The sequence below is a fragment of the Aquila chrysaetos genome, chromosome 11, assembly GCF_900496995.4.
Source record: "Aquila chrysaetos chrysaetos chromosome 11, bAquChr1.4, whole genome shotgun sequence".
NCBI lineage: Eukaryota > Metazoa > Chordata > Aves > Accipitriformes > Accipitridae > Aquila > Aquila chrysaetos.
Window position 1 is genome coordinate 22,850,912 of NC_044014.1, and position 17,808 is coordinate 22,868,719.

The 17,808-nt window shown below is 41.2% G+C and overlaps 1 protein-coding gene across 9 annotated transcripts in view; it reads right to left on the minus strand.

Moving 5' to 3' along the window:
* The window catches only part of GBF1 (golgi brefeldin A resistant guanine nucleotide exchange factor 1), a 110,652-nt gene that overhangs the window by 15,012 nt on the left and 77,832 nt on the right, over positions 1–17,808 (minus strand). For all 9 annotated transcript variants that reach the window (XM_030029926.2, XM_030029925.2, XM_030029924.2 and 6 more), the window contains 15 exons: positions 16,287–16,422; positions 13,722–13,951; positions 12,605–12,773; positions 12,213–12,424; positions 11,470–11,568; positions 10,857–11,051; positions 10,305–10,488; positions 9,695–9,835; positions 9,067–9,155; positions 5,684–5,886; positions 5,102–5,225; positions 4,670–4,795; positions 3,986–4,068; positions 1,572–1,808; positions 549–642 (listed from right to left, as the gene is read on the minus strand). In XM_030029926.2, the coding sequence (XP_029885786.1) occupies positions 549–642; positions 1,572–1,808; positions 3,986–4,068; positions 4,670–4,795; positions 5,102–5,225; positions 5,684–5,886; positions 9,067–9,155; positions 9,695–9,835; positions 10,305–10,488; positions 10,857–11,051; positions 11,470–11,568; positions 12,213–12,424; positions 12,605–12,773; positions 13,722–13,951; positions 16,287–16,422 (2,322 nt within the window). The remainder of the gene's footprint in view (positions 1–548; positions 643–1,571; positions 1,809–3,985; positions 4,069–4,669; positions 4,796–5,101; positions 5,226–5,683; positions 5,887–9,066; positions 9,156–9,694; positions 9,836–10,304; positions 10,489–10,856; positions 11,052–11,469; positions 11,569–12,212; positions 12,425–12,604; positions 12,774–13,721; positions 13,952–16,286; positions 16,423–17,808) is intronic.

Sequence of the window (17,808 nt, forward strand, 5' to 3'; positions counted from 1 at the left end):
CTTTAGGGGCTTGCCAAAAGTTGGCTAACAGCTGATCTTACTACCAGACTTCACACACCAACCAACAATTCAAAGCATTTGTTTTTGTAACCCCTTTATGATGGGTGGATGCACAGCCCCTACACTTTGGAAGAACGGCTCACAAAACAGTCCCTCTTGGCACCATATATGCCCCATAACTAAATATTCAATAGCTGAAATGCATAAACTTGCTTGGGATCGTGGATGATCACTGTCTTGATCACAGAGGGATCTAAGTCTCCTCAGATAAAGCAGGTGGAATAAACACTTCTACATCATAGCATTCTGCTCTGCACAAACTGCCACTTGTGAGTGAGTAGAAAGAAATTTGCATATTTGAACTTGTCCTGTGGAAGTCCTGCCTCACTACACACTTTTCATTGCCTCCTCCAGAAAACTCTGGGCAGGGGCTGATAGATATCTACAGTTACTGTGATAGCTAAAATAAGCAAGTATTACTGCTTAACAGAGGAAGAGAGCTCTGATACGCTAAAAGCCATGCTTCTTTCCCCTCCTTGCAAACTTACCTCGCTGCTGAGGGCTGTAAACTTGCAGAGGGAAATTATGAGATTGTCAAACACATCGCTAAGGCCATAGTGAGCAGAAATCATTGCACATTTTCTGGGGAAAGAAAAAAAACCAGAAAACAATGTAATAAGTCAGCACAGACCAGTCTGTCTATAGGACAGCAAATCAGAGAGCCTCTCTGTTGACATTTTAGACCTTCCTCTCCACCCATTCATAATGAATGCTGGTGTATAGAATTCTACTATTATCCCTCAAATAATCTCAATCCTCATCCATAGATTCTGATATTTGTCTGTGCTGATGCAAAGATCACTTTCAAGAAGTGAGTCTAAACAGACAGACCACTTGCACCTGAGCCAATATAACTAATCTCCTGTCTTGACATAAGAGAGACAGCTGCTGAGATTGGCAGTAGTGTTGAAGGTCTAGTTTCCAAGAGATCATGGCTACAGCAGTATATTAACAGAGCTTTAAAACTATGCGTAAGGCATCATTTTGTCTCAATCTAAGAATGACCAAAGATCGTTCCAATACAGTTTCTCACAGATAGCAAGTTTTTTGAATACTGGTCATCTGGGAAAGAAAAAAAAAAAAAGTCCCCCATCCCATTCAGCCACAGCTATGGCCTCATACACGAGAGGTTTTGTTCATATACAGGGATTTTGCCAGCATCACTGTGCAAGTTAAGAGTGACTTTTTCCCCTCACTTCTAAGCAGCACAGTTATGTCAGCAGGTCTTTTAAATGTAACCAGGCTGGAGTTTAAAAATACATACCCCAGGCACTTTGATTTATTACAACACAGCAGTCAAGCCAAACAGTGAGCAGCAACGAAGAGAGGCCAAGATGGGATGAATCAATACAAACGACAGAACAAAACTAGAGGACTGTAGGTCACAATAAAATGCTTTTCAACTGCTAGGAAAAGTAACAGTTGATATTCACTGTAATGTCTCTAGCAGATAAACTGGAGACAATGGCCACACTTTAACTCTTCTGGGTCTTCATGAATGCAAGAGTTACCTGAAACCAGAGATAGCCTTCTGGATGATTGTTTCTTCTAAGCTCTTGTCAAAAACATAAGAAAGTGCTGCAATAGTTGGCCCCCACGTCATGGTGAACAGATCATGGTCATAGCTTCCGGGAGGCACATGGAGAAATATTCCCTCATCAGTGGCACCGCGATGTAGCAGGACATTCCAGATATAGTTTTCCTTCACCAGGCCCGTCTGTTCTTCTGGCATCACTATCTCATCATTTCTACAAGGAAGGAAGGCAGAAAGGTTGAATTTTTCATTCTGAGCCAAACCTAACATTTACACAGTGCCTTTCATTATATGGTCCCAAAGCTAAGCAATACCTACTCTGGAGTGATTTTGCCAGCTCCAGAAACATTCTATTTTCCTAGACCTGCCTGCTTCTGCTGCCCCTCTTTGATATCATGGATATCACGTCTGCTGTGTCCCAGCATCAACTGTGTAAGGGTAGTATTGAAGAAGCAGCTACCTAACACTACAAGTACAAAATACAATACATACTGCAGTTAAATGATGGGAAATTTTGGACAGCACACTGGCATAGCTTCACTCCCCCATCCCAACTCTCATCCTGTTAGAGTGCTCTGCATATCTCATTATTCCGAGATAAAAAAAAAATTAAATTGTTGTACCACTGCAGTCAACAGTAGGCATGAGTAGTATGCCAAAGTCAAATATCAGAAAGCCAAGTAGTGCAAAATTAAAGATAAATCAAGAAACCAAATGTATGATGGGTGATTCATAACCAGGGTACCACAGCTCCTTACTCTAACTTGATTAAAGCTATAAAATAATAAAATAATTATGATTAATGCCAAGTAGTACTTGCAATCCCAGATTAAAATATATCAAGCCTAAATACATACTCCCTAGACTTGGGTAACATTGCACAAGAGACAACCCTCTGCAAATGACCAACTAATTGAACAAGAGTCTCAAATCTACTAAGAATTGCACCAATCTGAAAAGTAGAGGTCTTTCTGCAGCAATCAAAAAATAACGTGCTTCAGTTGCCAAACGAGCAATTTTCACGTGCTAAAAACAACTATAAAAAAACTCCTCTTGATTTATGCATAACAAATAAGCTCTTCTCAGTTTCAGGTGCCTGCATATTTTGACAAGAGCAGTCATTACTGAGATTATACAGGAAAATATGTTTGCATTCAATAGCGCATTTTTTCTAAGAACCCATATTTGATTAGACAGAAGAAAGTGAATGGGTTTACTTGAAAAGTCTCAGGAAATTAAACTGTGCTCAAAAGTGAAATGCTGAGATCCTGAAGAGATCATGCACTGCTCTGTACAGATTACAGTCTGATTTTTTTTTTCCCCCTAATAATACAAATAAAACAAACAGTTCCTCAATCTCATCTATGACACTGGGGCAATCTATCCAAGAGGGAGCAATACTGAAATGATACTAATTGTTTTAGCCATAGAACATACTGAAAAAGCTGAAGTATCTGATGAAGGGAGAATAAAGGGGAATAGACTGGGACAGAGGCACTGCATAACTGAGAGATATGAGGATATTCTCAGGGTACTACTCAACACATTAAGAACACCCTCAGGGGAGGGAGGCCAATCAAAACTAGAGCTCTACTTGAAAGCAAGAGCTACCTCTTGAAGAATTTCTAGATGTTCAGTACAGGCAGCATCCCCACCTTCCCAGAGAAGGCTCAAAAGGGAGGGAGGGTCAGCCTTATCACACTGCCCTGCTTCCAGCCCGAGCCACTGCCTGCCACAGATTGTCTCCTCAGAGATATAATCCTCTCAGCTTCAAATTGGCTGGGCCTGGATTTACTGATAGGCTAGATTTCTGACCTATTATTAAAGCTCCCTGCCCAGAGCTAGTCTGTGCACAAAAGGGCCTCAGCCACCAGGAATTCTCCTCAAATACCAGTCAGTGTGCCAAGAGTTTCAGGGGTGGCAGAAGAGATTGGTGCAGGCAGCAACCTCATATGAAGAGCTCAAAAGCAGAACATAAGAAACTGAGACCTGGACATGTTATGTCAGGGCACCAGTGCTGTCCTGGGGACAAGATACTATCTCTAGCAATACATAAAAAGTTCTGAAGAAGTCTAAAGGCCTGGTCTGGAGAATAGAGCCACCTTAGATGCAGCATTCCACATGTGCTGGTCTTGCTCAGCCATTTTTTTTACATGTTGATGGAAGTAATGTGTTTTTTAATTTTAGCTTAAGCTCTGTGGATTAAAATACCATGGCAAGAATCCAAAGATACAAATCCAGTGCAATCACTGTGACAGGCTTGTTACCACAGCCCCACAGGCAAACAGACACATGATCGGTCAGTCTCTCTCCGTACTCTCCAGAGGTCTCACAGACCAAACAATTCTAGTTTGCTCTCTGCATATGAGCAGTTGACAGGTTGATTCTTACTTGATGGCATGGTACATGTCTTCCAATATGTCCTGTTCAAAGTCTTTGCCTCCATTCACACCTTTCAGGTTCTTCCGAAACTCCTGAAAAAAGTTACACCAACGTTAATTCCTAGTATCTCCAGCTTTAACTGCCTGGCTAGGATCAGTACTCAGCTTGTTTTTCATGGGACCAGAAGGAGATTTTCCTGTGTTCTTCAACATGCAGCCTCAAAGTTCAAAGACTAAATGCTATTCTTTATGGCAGTAGCGTGCAGCAATTCCTGTCTCTGCTCACAAGGAAAGAACAGAGACACAACATACACATCCTTAGCTGAGGCTGGACATCATGGAATGACAGGTCTGTACCACTACATTGACACTCACAGGACTTGAACTCTCTAGAAGCCCACAGTGGTTCAATAACCTTCTCATTCTTACTATGTCTTAGGATACAGTTTGCTCACACAGACACAAGCCTCTTGACAAACTTGGCAAGTTGTCTGCTAAGCTTGTTAATTCTTCAGACTGCCCCTTGTCCACAGCTCCTCTCTCCAACTGTACTCAACTTCAGTGCTGCACACCAGCTTATTGTGTGCATGAGTGATGAATGCCAGGGAAAAAAGAGAATGCCACTGAGATAAAAACAGGTACTACATTGCTGTCAAAACCAGAGAAGACAGGTGCCTACACTGTTAACACCCACCTCCAGAGTCATTGGGACATTCTGCTTGCGGACATTATGGTTGTGCTGGTCAGTGTTCAGCATAATAACTGCATAGGCCAGGGCAAAGCAGGCATCACTATTAGCAAATGGGGATCCATTTGATTTCTGAAAGGCAAATGTATGCACAGATTAGTCCTACAGGAACAGTGATATCAGTAACCCAAGACAGCCGTTTTCCTACCCATGGTACCGAACCATCTCTGGGACAAACAAAAATCCCAGGCTCTGGCTCCAGCTTCCAAAAAGCACCCTGGAAATCTATGCACCACTGCCATCTCCTACAAAACAACAGCTGCTGCCTGCAGGGCACAGTAAGCTTATCATAGGCAATTTGATCTGACATGTCCATCATGGCAAGTAGATGCACAAGAAAGAATGCAGTTTTGAGCTTTCTGCCCACCAAGTACACACCCTCCAATGTTCTGTGAAGGCTTCCAACAGTCTCTGGATTACCGGCGCCTCTCCTGGTAATCTGAAGGCCTCTAGATAAAGCCGTAAAGCTTCATCCAGCCTTAAACCTTGGAAGCTGAAAGTCCTGCAAGAAGAATGAAATGCAATGAGGAAATGAAACAGGATGGGAAAGGTAGGATAAACTTACTGACTACAATCTTGTTTGTTTCAGCATCAGAATACTAGATTTCATAGAGAACAGAAGTAAAGAGGGGAGGGTGAGGAGAGAAGAAATATACCATTAACATGCAAAAACCAATAAAAGAGAGTCAACAGTCCTACAGGTGATTATGTATGTAATCATCTCTCCAGTCTTCACAGATACTGGCCCTACTGAAAGGAGCTCGAGTATCATACTATTATAGGTATCTAGGGTGTTACCATATGCAAGAGGTGCATAGAATTAAGGCATGGTGGTACACAGAGAACCAAGCAATACAAATCCAGTGCCTCAGGAACTACTGTTCTACTGCTTTTTTCATCACTGAACTCTTTTTTAACTTTCACCCCTTTCTGAATTAAGAGATACAGAAAGATACTCACCCAACAAAGCTTTCCAGCAAGTCTATGTTCTTACGGTCACTCACAAACTCCCCAATCATCTTTTTGTCCAGGCGAGGATTTTCCCGTAGCCACCTGGCCACCTCATTGTTGTCGATGGGGGTGGCAAGAAGGTTCTTCTCCTGCAGAAACTGTATACCTTTCTTTGGCTTTTGGTTGAACTGCTCTGTGCCGGTTATCAGGAGCTGAAGGAGACATTCTGATAATTACAAGCTTGAAGTGCATTTCTTACTTTAGATTGTTCTTGGCATTTGAACCAAAAGCAAAAGTAGAAAATAGATCAACCTCAGCATGATCAAGTTTATTGTACTGTGTAATCCATCAAGAAGGCTAACCAAGGCCAGAAAACCTGCATTTCATCACAAGGATTCACCATCAAATAATACTGGATAGAGCAAGCATGAGCTGCTGTCTTTGAAAAGCTTTGACATTTCACCAAGCAATTAGCACTGCTAACTCAAATGCCTCACCTGCTCTAGTATGTAAACAGAGCAGAGGAAGGTCTCTGATGAACTCCAGACATGTGGCAAGATCAACTCTACCCAGTTACAACAGCAGCACTGCTCCATGCCCTCTTCTGTCCCCTTTGGCTCCAGGCTCTCATACGCTACCTCAGTGCCAGGAGACATGCAGCAAGAACCCTTGGCACTAATTCAGCAGGTGCAAGGAAGAAGTGCTGAAAAAACTTAAACTAAGAACCAGAAAACATTCTGCTAGTGAGACATAGTCCCAGGAACATTTGGTATTTCAGCATTACAAGGGTATCTGTAGGCTGGTAAGAGCAGGTACGTTTTTGGTTTTGAAGGGAAGTCAACTACTCTGCCCTGCTTGATTCTCATTTTAGGGAACTAGACTGTACCACAGTCATGGTGTAATAAAACACCTGACTAAGAAAGGGTTAACTAAATGTTCTTGGTGGTGTTCAGAAAAACCAAAAGCACAAACAACTGTATGAACTTTACTAAGGCACCAGAATAAATGTCAGTTCCCTGTTAGCTCCTATCACGATCAAACTGCTAGCGATGACCTAGTGAACTAAATTCGTGACCATCATGATTACTAGCTCCCCTGGGTTTCTCAGTGCCTTAGAAGCCACCAGCCCTCTGCTCTGCTTCCCCTGCCTGTGTGAACATCCTCAAATTGCACTGAAACACAGACCCTGAAATAGCATGGAGTGCACAAGGACCCTGTGAGGGCATAACAAAATAATAACCAAGTGCTGCCCCGGCCTGAAGGGACTGTATGACACTAACAGCATTTCTGTTCAGCTGTAAATCCTGTAACCCAAGCCCTAGGGTATTCTATGGACTGGTTATACTTCTTAAGACCACCTGAAAGGAGACCAGACTGCTGGCAGCTTGCACTGCATTTATAATCATGTCAGTCCTATGCTTCTGAGCTTCTGTTCATTGCCTTTGGAAACATCAAAGAAAACTTTCCATTTGATGCATAATTTGTTTTCTGCTTTTATTTAGCTTTTTTCCTCCTTCCAGCTGTGGTAATGTTTAGTACTTCAGAGGTTAAAGGAAGCAGAATGTGCTGGTGCCATGTCAGCATCAACATCACTTAAGCTGAATGTTTTGTGTGCCCTGTTTACATGCTCAGGATGAAACCATTAGCAGATTTAAGGTGAGGAAAGGATTTTCCCTGGGCAAACTAACAGATTTACGAACACCTTTCTGCCCTCTGCTGTAGTGTAAGGCACTGCCCTTTTTCTAGGACTACCTGGAACTTTAAGGAACTCTCAGCCACTCACAATGCTCTTCATTTCTTCTGACCTTGTTTTCCAGCACAGTAAAGCTGAAGTATTATCAGAGGTTTTCTGTTAGAACAGTAGAAGCACTATGCAAGCTCCCTTCTCAACAATGGACTTTCACACAAAGTCCATCAGCAAAGCTGCCATAAAAGCTAGATTTAATGCAAAGCAAAGGGTTACAAATGAAATATTAACTAAATCAATATTCATTTCTTAGAAATTAGCTAATGCCAAAACTTGGTGGTTCCTCTGAAGACTGTGCAGACAATCACTTCCGCCCACTGTCCTTGTGGCTCGGGAAGCCAGTTAGCATTATCCCACTGCAGCACTGTGTTATAGGTAAAGAACCAAGTTCCTAAGTACTGCAGCAGACTTCCTAGAGAGAAATGAATGCTTTAAATTACATTCAGATCCAGAGACTGCCAGAACAGATCACAAAGCACAGATTAGTATGGCAGTAAAAAGAGATCTGTTGTACTTTCTTCAGTATTGCTGTTTAAGTAACTTTAAACAAATATGACCACCACTCCCATATAATAATGTAAAATAAAACCACCTATGCTGCAGGGAGAGGTCAGAAGCCTTTTAGTCAGGTAGAAATCAAAACCCTTTCTCTTCACCACCAATTAATTGTTCAAAGACATTAATTTCTTTTTCCAATATATCATCTGGCTCCTTACCCCACAACTACTATGGCCACTCATGTTTCATCCAGAATACGTGCCATTTTCATATTGAAATTTAGTAATCTCTCACTTCCTAAATAACCTAACTACCTCATGTATATGTTGTGCAAAGAGAACAAAATCTGTACAAAGAACATCTGTGAATGAAAAACAACAACAACCCAACCAAAAAAAACCAGTCCCACGTAACCCATAGGGACTTTAGATATCATATTCATCCGCTGTCTCTGGAGGTGAACAAGCAGAACACTACTTGATGTTTGACACAGGACAGGAGATAAGTACAAAGCCATCAGCATGGAGCACTTTTGTCAACACTAGACATAGACTGGAACCACTCAGGGAATGGAAAAGCTGTACAAAGTTCAGACTGTTACATGGATTAATGAGGTTCAAAGAAACAGACCTATAGGCAAAGAATGGCTTTTTGTCCATTGTCCATGGCGCTTTGTCCACACAGGACAATTTTTTCAGTCATCCTTATGATAAACAAACATGGGAATAAAAAATCAGAATAGCAGGCTAGACTGTTAATTTCTACCACAGGCCTCTCGGTATGCTCCCCATTTACAGCTTTGATAAGAGCAGGGAACTTGTCCTTTTTGATCAAAGTACCTTATTATCTCCATATAATGCAACTAGATCCAGCAACTTTCCCACCCAGAATCAGACAGACCTAGCTTACAAATTGTGCCACAAAGTTTCCCCAACACCTCTTGCAACTTTTAGCACAACTAAACCAGAACAGATAATAATCACTGCTGTCTCTGCAGCGTAGCAGGATTTTCAGTGACTATTTAATTCTTATCAGCAGAGACTAGAACTCAAAATTTCTGAGATATGACCCGTCATGCAAAGCCCACATGGGATGGAAAACAAGGAGAACACTCAAAGATTCATTTGTAGTATATTCCAAATCATACCTTCTTTTTTTTCTTAATCTGCATAAGTTCTTGAGGGCTTGGAAGGATACAAGAAAATCGAGTAGGCTTCCTGGGGATACTCTTCTCAGCTAGAAGGACAAAGCGTCATTACAGTCAAACTTATCCTCAGAGTGGCACTCAGCCCACTGCAGCGTCCCATCATAACTTTCAGTCATGGAGTTTTGCTCCAATGTGCTGCCCTGCAAATGGCAGTCACACTCCTACTATTCAATTACTACATTCCTCCCACCCACATTTTCTTCAGCATAATTGCATAGTAGCTTCTTGTCCTGGACAATTTCATACATCCACAAGATTTAATTTTCTGGCTGGAATCACTGATCCCCTGGACAGCCCTTGACTACCTTAAAAATACTAAGCACTGGTATGAATTTAACTCACTTTTGCCCCAAAGTGACCCACCAGATCTAACTCCCTCCCAGAAGAAATGCAACAGTTAGTAGGCATATATAGCACACGTATAATAAACAAATATCCACCACATACTCTTCCTAGTTTTGAACACACAATAGCTACAGTGGTCTACAGTATAGCAAGACCAGTCAGCGAATGTCAGGACCATTCTCAGTAGATACACAGAGTGTCAGGGTACCACGGCGACTATTACCTGCCTCACTTCCTCCTTCCAATTCCATGCAGCCCTCCTTCATCTGGTCAGCCATAAGGCACCCACTGGTGGGAGGACATGCCCCAGCTGGCTCTGAAACTGCACTGGAAGATTTTCCCTCACTGAGTACCCTCTCATTATCTGTATAAGTTTAAAAAAAAAAAGAAAAAAAAAAAAGAAAAAAAAATAAAACAAACAACCCACACATAAACAAACCCATAAGCCAAGGAAAGAGCTAGCAACAGAGGAATAATGAACTGATCACTCTAAACTCAACATGTGCTTATTCAAAGGAGTTCCCCCCAGTAACTGTGATTCCTCAGTATCCTCAGTATTTTGTCTATATGAATTCCATGGCATACCCTCCTTCTGTTGTGACTGCCAGTCTTGACATGGCCTTTTATAAAGCTTCACATGAGGGGCACATTTTACTATCTGTAAATTTTACAAATATCAAGGTTATTAACATAAGTGTGTAGTTATAAAACATGCAACATGAAGACTGAAAACATATATTTAAGGAGCTTACTACGTCAGCTACCAAAACGAGATCTGCAAGTTTAGCACAAGACTAAGCTTAATATCAAAAAATCAAAGAAAGGGGTCTTACTATTGCTTGTTTCTTTGGTGCTGTTCATGGTTTCTGGGCTGGATTTGACTTCCTTCTCTTGTTGATGTACGTTACTCAGCACTTTGGCCTGGCAATGTGCCTCAGTGCTATCTATCACTGTCAGCAACGCTTCCAGAGACAGCAGATGGACAGTATACAGCTGCCCAGAAACCGGGAAGGCATTCTGGGAAATAAAACATAAGTATTAGTCAACTTTCATGCCTCTTTCCCTGTAATGGGGGAAGGCAGTTTCCCCCACAACTTGAGGAAGCCTGAAGCATACAACAGAAGACCCTAAACTTTTCACACAAAGCCTTCTAGCATATACTTAATGGTTTGTCTGCTCTGACATTATTACAGCATCATGGCTATTCTTTTTTCTTCTGCTTCCAAATGTTAAATGGCCACCTTCATCTCTACAGACCACTCCCATTATTAAGTTCTGCATCTGCACTAACCCTTGTTCTGAGTTACTGGCTTCCCCTTCGGCACCCCGCTGCTCCCTCCCTCCAGCCCGCTGAGGCCGGCAGCCCCCGGCCCGCGTTTCAGCACCTTGGAGAGCAGCTTGGTGAGCTCCTCGAAGAGGTTGGCGCAGTAGTAGTCACAGTCATAGTTAATGTAGAGCTCCGTCACGAAACTGGGAATCCTCCACAGCTGAACAATGGCTTCCAAAGCCATCTCCTTCATTTCATAGGGCATCTTTGGGTTTTCCACAGTGATTATTTCCATCAGCTTCTTGACATACATCTGGCAGAAACACAGGGCAGCTCAGTTTAAGGAAAGAAAAAAAAAAGCAGGACAGTGAATAGCTTTGAGGACTACAGAAATAGATTTAAAAGCTTCATCTTCCCACATGACACTCCATCTTAATTGATGGCTCATTCTGAAGGAGGTTGTAAAAAGGTTTCAAATAGTTCTACAATTCAGTGCACCTGGATTTACCATTCTAAAGAAAGAGTATGAAGGCAAGCAGCGCAGTACACCAGTCTCAAAGACATTTTATTATCCAACAAGAAAAGGCATACAAAGCCTACGCATAACCCACTGAGTCATTTATACAAAGGTAAATTAATATTTAGACTATATCTTACTGCCTAGCTATATGCATTTAACTGAAGCCCAATAAACTATTACTAGGCACCCAGTGATACTCAAAAAAACTCACCTCCAGCTGGAATTTCAGGTGCTCTCTCATGCTCTCAAAGAGAAGAAAGCACACCCTGAGGGAGGTTGCATACAGATTGAGCCGTTCAACACTCAGCAGCTAAACAAGAGACAAAAAAAACCTTTTAAGAATTACAAAGGCTAGTCATTATGTGCTGTAAGTAGCAGTACTGTGGCACTGCAGGCATCACCTGCAACACCGTTGAGATACACATATTGTCTCCCATAGCAGAGGTATTTCAAAAAACAACCTCCTGGTCTTGCTTTTTGCTAGCGAAGATGAAAATACTTAATTGCCTTCTGCTTGTAACACTTTTCCTACTACAACTTTGTTCTTTTGCCAAGTCCACATATCCTCTTAGGGGAGAAGGAATTTGGGAGAAGGCCTGCCTGAGATGGCCCTTGTGTAATTAATAGCTTGGTACTCTGAAGGTTCTGCCTACAACTAAGCTGGTAACTTGCATCCATAATTACCTCAAAACCAATTATATTGAAACACCCTGTTATCCCACAGTAATAGTTCATTCAAATCACCTTCATCCTTCTTGGCCCTGGTCTGAAGAAAATAGTACATGGCTGTTTCACTGCTGCAATTCAGAGCTCTCATTGCAATGCAGCAGAGAGCTTATTTGAAGACTGAGACCTGCCAAACCTCAGAAATACTAAATTCCAACAGACTCTTTGATGTAAATTAGTATCTGACTCCCCAGTGCCATATACTATGCTAGCATAAGCCAGACTCACTTGAAATAGATGCCGGCACAACTCCTCCTTCACAAGTCCCAAGAGGGACTGGCAGTTTGCAATGGGTGCTGACTCCAGGGCAACAGTTAGCAGCTGCAGCCCCATGTGGATCATCACCTCAGAGTTGTGGCGGTCATGAGGGTTGGTGAGTGAGATAAGAAAGCGGAACAGTTCTCTAATACATGGTAGACCATATGGGACCAGTGCTGCTCCTAAAGGAAAAAGAGAGATTAGCACTCTTAACTTTGCTTTTGCTTTTTGCAGGTGCCTAACAAGTGTTACAAATGAAATTGTTACAGACCCACTGAGGAACAGGATTTATCACCCTCTTAGAAAGTGAAACAGAATAGTATAAAGGAGAAAGGACTTTAGCAACATTTCCCACCTCTCACCTTCTTTTTGGGAAGACTGAGTAAAACGTACACCTCGGGGATTTACATAGTCCATGTCATGAACTGAGGCAGAGTCAGAATGTTCCGCTACAGATGTGCACTCCTCTAGGACCTCAGGGATAGACTCAACAGAAGCTGACTGGATCTTCCCCTCCCTCAGACTTTCATTCTTCATTGGTATCAGTCATTTGAGAATGAAAGAAGCAAAACAAGAGTTAACAAGCACTAGACAAGCTAAAAGAAAGGCTTACTTGTTCACGGTTAATTCAGAACTATTAAAACTACACAGGTCACTAATGGAAGAGGAGCAGGAAAACGAAGTTTAAGAGAAAAGAGCGCCTATAGATAATCTGCAGCCCTCTCTGCCCTTTCATTTCCAACTAGTTCTTATCTATTTTACATAACTCTAGGTTGCAAGACTGAAGACTTTGAAGATAATCCTATAACCTATCAGTTCTTACTGCCCCTGAGGTTAGGATTTGGCTCATTTTTTAGTTTTAAACGTTACATAATTTCAGCACACTATTTCTATCTATGCCTTCCTAGCACTTCTACCATCCAAAATATCTGCAGCTCGGAAAGGTCCCCTGCAGCTCTAATCCATCCTCTCAACAGTATTACTGTTGCAGGGGAAGCACAGACAACACTGAGGAAAATTTACTGACAAGGGCCTTTGTTCAGGTTTGTTATATTTCACAGCAGCAGCAATGCACATGCACAAACATCAACAGCTGAATTTCTACAAACTCAAGTAAAATAGTTCACTGAAGAAAATAAAATGAGTTGTGCAGATTTCCACTGTGTTTCCCTCTAACAGTTTCTCCTTTAATTAAGGTTAATGGTATTGGCAGGAGTACAACTAGCTACGTAGGTGCATTGTTGGGCTGCAGTTATCATTTCTGAGCCAATGGGGAAGGTCTCAAGCAAAAACAAAGAATGAATGTTTGTGAATTTACAAGTCACTTATAGCAAAGAATGTTTTATTCTGACCCTAAGCTTTGAAATAGAATATATACCTTGTGACCAAAAAGAGAGACAGAAAGAGAGTAAGTGTGCTAAACCCACAACTGATTATGCTGGGAGTTGGAACTTCTCTTTGTAAGTTATATCCATATACCTGGAGTTCCGGCTGATTTTGATTTTCAGTGACTTTGGCCTCACTTGAAGGGATTCCTGCATTAAGACCCAAAGAAGCAACTTGGTCCAAGTCTGTCAGGTCTTCCTTGGAGGTAGTCTGTGAGGACAACTCCAAACCACTGTCTGTAGCAGGGCTGACTGCAGATGAAACGTTTTCTGAGCTCCCAGAGGAGCTGGGAGAAGGAGCATCTATGAAAGTAACTCCGCTTGCTGATGAGAAACAGAAGCAAAAAGATCAGTATTATTCTGTCCCTCAACCACAAATCCATACACTGAATACAGCAACAAAGAATTACTGTGATCACTACTTCACACTACAAATAATCTCAGATCACATTAACGTAGAGAACGTTGATAAACTAAGCTCTTTTTTGCTAGGTATTAATGAATTAAATAGATGAACAGGTGAGATACTAGCAGTTCTCCAAATTAAAACACAATAGTTGGAATCTAACAGACTCAACAAATAAGGTAATTCACATAGTTAGATAAAGGGTGCAGAGGGTTTCTGTAATTAAGAAGGAATCCGAAAATAGTCCGAAAGGTGTACTTTACTTTTTGATACAATGACACAACCACTTCAAAGACTTGCATCAAGAATTAATCATTCCTTCAAAGTGAGAATTTTAACTTAATTGGAAGGCAAGACCTATTTCTTTAATTCTCCCTAAACAAACGGAATTGCAATAGAATTCAAATGGGTCTGAAACGGAGCAGTGAAGGATTTTTACTATTTCTAAATATGAGACAATGCTCCAAGAATCTAAGTTTTCCTCCAGAAGAAACTCACGTATTTGCAGCTCTCATGGTTCTGAGGAGAACTTGAAAAACATAAAACAAATATTTAAAAAAGAGCAGATATACTGCAGGGCACAGCAATAAAGGCAGAAAGCAGAGTTATGTTATGAACTGACGTGAAATGTGTATGGTTTTGCACAGTGGTGTTTTATTGCTGACTTGATTTTTGGAAATGTCTTAAATAAGTAGCAGGACATTACTTGATTTTTAAGAAGTGTAACAGAATACATGATCAATTTTGCAATCTTTTCTTCTTTACCTGGTAAGCCAGGATTCTGGCCTAAAAAGCACATTAATACGTTACCTAGCACTTCAAGGTCAGAGTTAATGACATGCTTTGTAACACAATTCAACTTTCTCTCTAAAATGGGAAGTTTTATACAGGAGTTATAATGCCATTTCACAGAATTTAATACCTATCTGAAAACTTGAATATAAGCATGATTTGTATAGAGATAAGTTCTCATCTGGAAGGATGTTCTGAGTTATATGCAATTCCATGACATTTAATATTTCCTTAGTTTTCACCAATCATGCTGTTGTGTAGAAACACACTTGGGATCGTTCACACTACACTGAATAGTTTCCTGTGACAGAATAAGTGTCAGAACCAGGTATTTTACACACCTATCGTTTCTATTTTCCTGTCTGCTTCCTTTCACTGTTAATGTTTATGTCTGAGCCATCAAAATTTACAGTGCACAAGAAATAGAGTACTTTGCAGCCAGAGGGACTCATTTATCCAAAGAAGAAGTTAAAACCAGTTGTAACTATTTAGTCTACTCCTATACAACAATAGTGTATGGAAGCCCCCCAACATTATATTCTTGAGCTTGCAGCTCAAGTCACATACTGTGTCACTTCTGCACGTTGAATCAAAGCACGTGAAAAAGGATTCATGTGTATACCCATTAGTTTCCTGTGCACAATCCCCTTTCAGGTACTTTTGCTTTTGTTCCCTCTACTTTTTTCCCTACATAACTCTTCATGCCTTCTTACCATATCAAGACCTCTGTTCTTCCCATAACAGTCGTAAGTGCACCCTGTATTTCCCTGTCCCTTAATGAGTATAGCCTTTTATTCAAATTTCATGGACTGTGCATGCACACTTTCAGTCTTTACATTTGTAGTAAGAGATCTGTTCATTCATCCCTCCTTGATACCTAGGTTTCTGCACATCCCTCAGTTCTACCTTTATATTCTCCCCAGTCACACTTTGCTCTTCCCTCATTACCACCACACCCACACCCTTTGGTACAGCCTTCAGGAACATAGGAAAGAATATGTCACTTAAGTCAGCAATCTCCCACTGCAGGAAACCTTCTCCCCAGCTACATTCCCCTTCACTCTCTTGCCAGTGTTCTTGTTCTCTATCTCTTCCATGTACTTGCTGCGCCCTCCAACTCCTCTGCATCACATGGCTGCCCGTAACCTCAGCCACCTCTCCAGATCCCCATTCCCTTTTGTACAAACTACCCCTGTAAGGCATGCTGAAGCCAGAGAAACGCTGTCAAGTTAGCCACAGGACCATGCTTTCCTCCATCAATATGTATTCCATCTCCTTCAAACACTTTCTCCTGGACCTGAAAAGCTATGATATGCTTTGTTGCTATAGTCACTGAGAACTAATATATGAAAAAAAAAAATTAATGCAAAACAACATGTTAAGAGAAATGAAATAAAAACAGATTCCAAAACAACTCTAGAACAGATGCTGTCTGGTCTCTGGAAACAGATTTCAACTTACCTGTGGTGTTACTAGCATTGGCTGCTGGTTGTTCTGTCCCAGGAGAGACCTTAGTTACATGGCGAGGAGGCCTTGGTGATCTCTTCTGCTTTTTCCATTTTGATGATTCGCTCATTCCTCCAGCTCTCATTTTCAACTGAAAACCAATAATCATTAAGAATATCAGTATAGCAAAACCACATAGCACAATGGATTACACAAGCCAACCCACAAAGGCTGTCTCAAAACCCTCAAAGTCAGGCAACAGCACTTAAATATATCACACAAATTAATCAGCACCTCAAAGTCATGCAAACCAGCCCCTGACTCCCCACTACCCACATATTAGCCAATACTCCACACCTGAATCAAGGGACAATTTACTGCAGTTACTCTGCTAAAAATATCAATTATCACAGCACTCCCTCTTCCCTATCAATAACTCCTAGCTTTGCATTAGGATAAAGAATTCTCTTAGACCTACAGGCACATCTCAAACCTCTTCACTTTTGCCAATGCTTCCAGACTTCTAAAGGGCATCAATTAAAGTATATAAGCAAGTACTAGTTAGGTTTGACATTCAATTAAAATTTCACCATCTATACATGAAGGCTGAGAATGAAACCTGAGCACTCAGTCCCATGCTGCAGTCTGCAGCTCTGTCACTTACCTCTTGCCTCAATTCACTCTTCATCTTTGTAACAATGCCATGTTCACTTCCCTCCAGGTATCTTTCACTATTAACAAGTGTTTCTCTAACACTTCACTCACTCCTGGTGCACAAGACATTGCAAATACCACCCTAGTGGTTTAGAAACAAACCATATTCTGTTTTCACCTGCCTTCTGTCATTATTCCTCTTCAGATCTAAATCTCATCTAACCCTTGATATCCTTCTTGACCAGGATCCTACTTCTAGTTCTTATACAGATCTTTGATAGGGCAAACAAGAACCACAGCAGGAGCAATGCAGACTGTGTCACTTGCTGCAGTATGCTGTTATTGCAGGCACGCACAGATGCTCCAGATCTTCCTAAAAACAATACAATATTCAGTCACATGGACAATGGCAACAGCAGACCTGAAACAGCTTCCTTCTAAAATAAGTTCCTCTAAGTGCAGGATTGCACAGCTGCAGTCAGCTTTTCTGATGCTGTCAGACCTCTTCAATTTGGGGTGAAAATTTAACCACTGAACAGGTACCTTGTATGTACTGGAAACCATTCAGCAAGTCTCTGTACCAGTCCCTACTTTGTATTCTCCTTTGTAAATTTATCACAATTAAGTTATATTTTAGGCTACAGTATTCCTTATTTCTTATATCCCTAGCATCAGATTTAAATTCTCTAGAAGTCACCCATACTCTTCAGTCTTCCTTTTTCTGCAACTTGCCTCCTTCCAGCTACTACTCTTCTTAAATGTCAATAAACCTTCTAGGTTCCGCTACTGGTTTTCCATCTCTTTCCCTTGTCCAGCTAGAATTCTAACTCACTGTACACTGCCTGTAATTTTTCTCATTTAAACAAATCTTGTGAAAATGTTA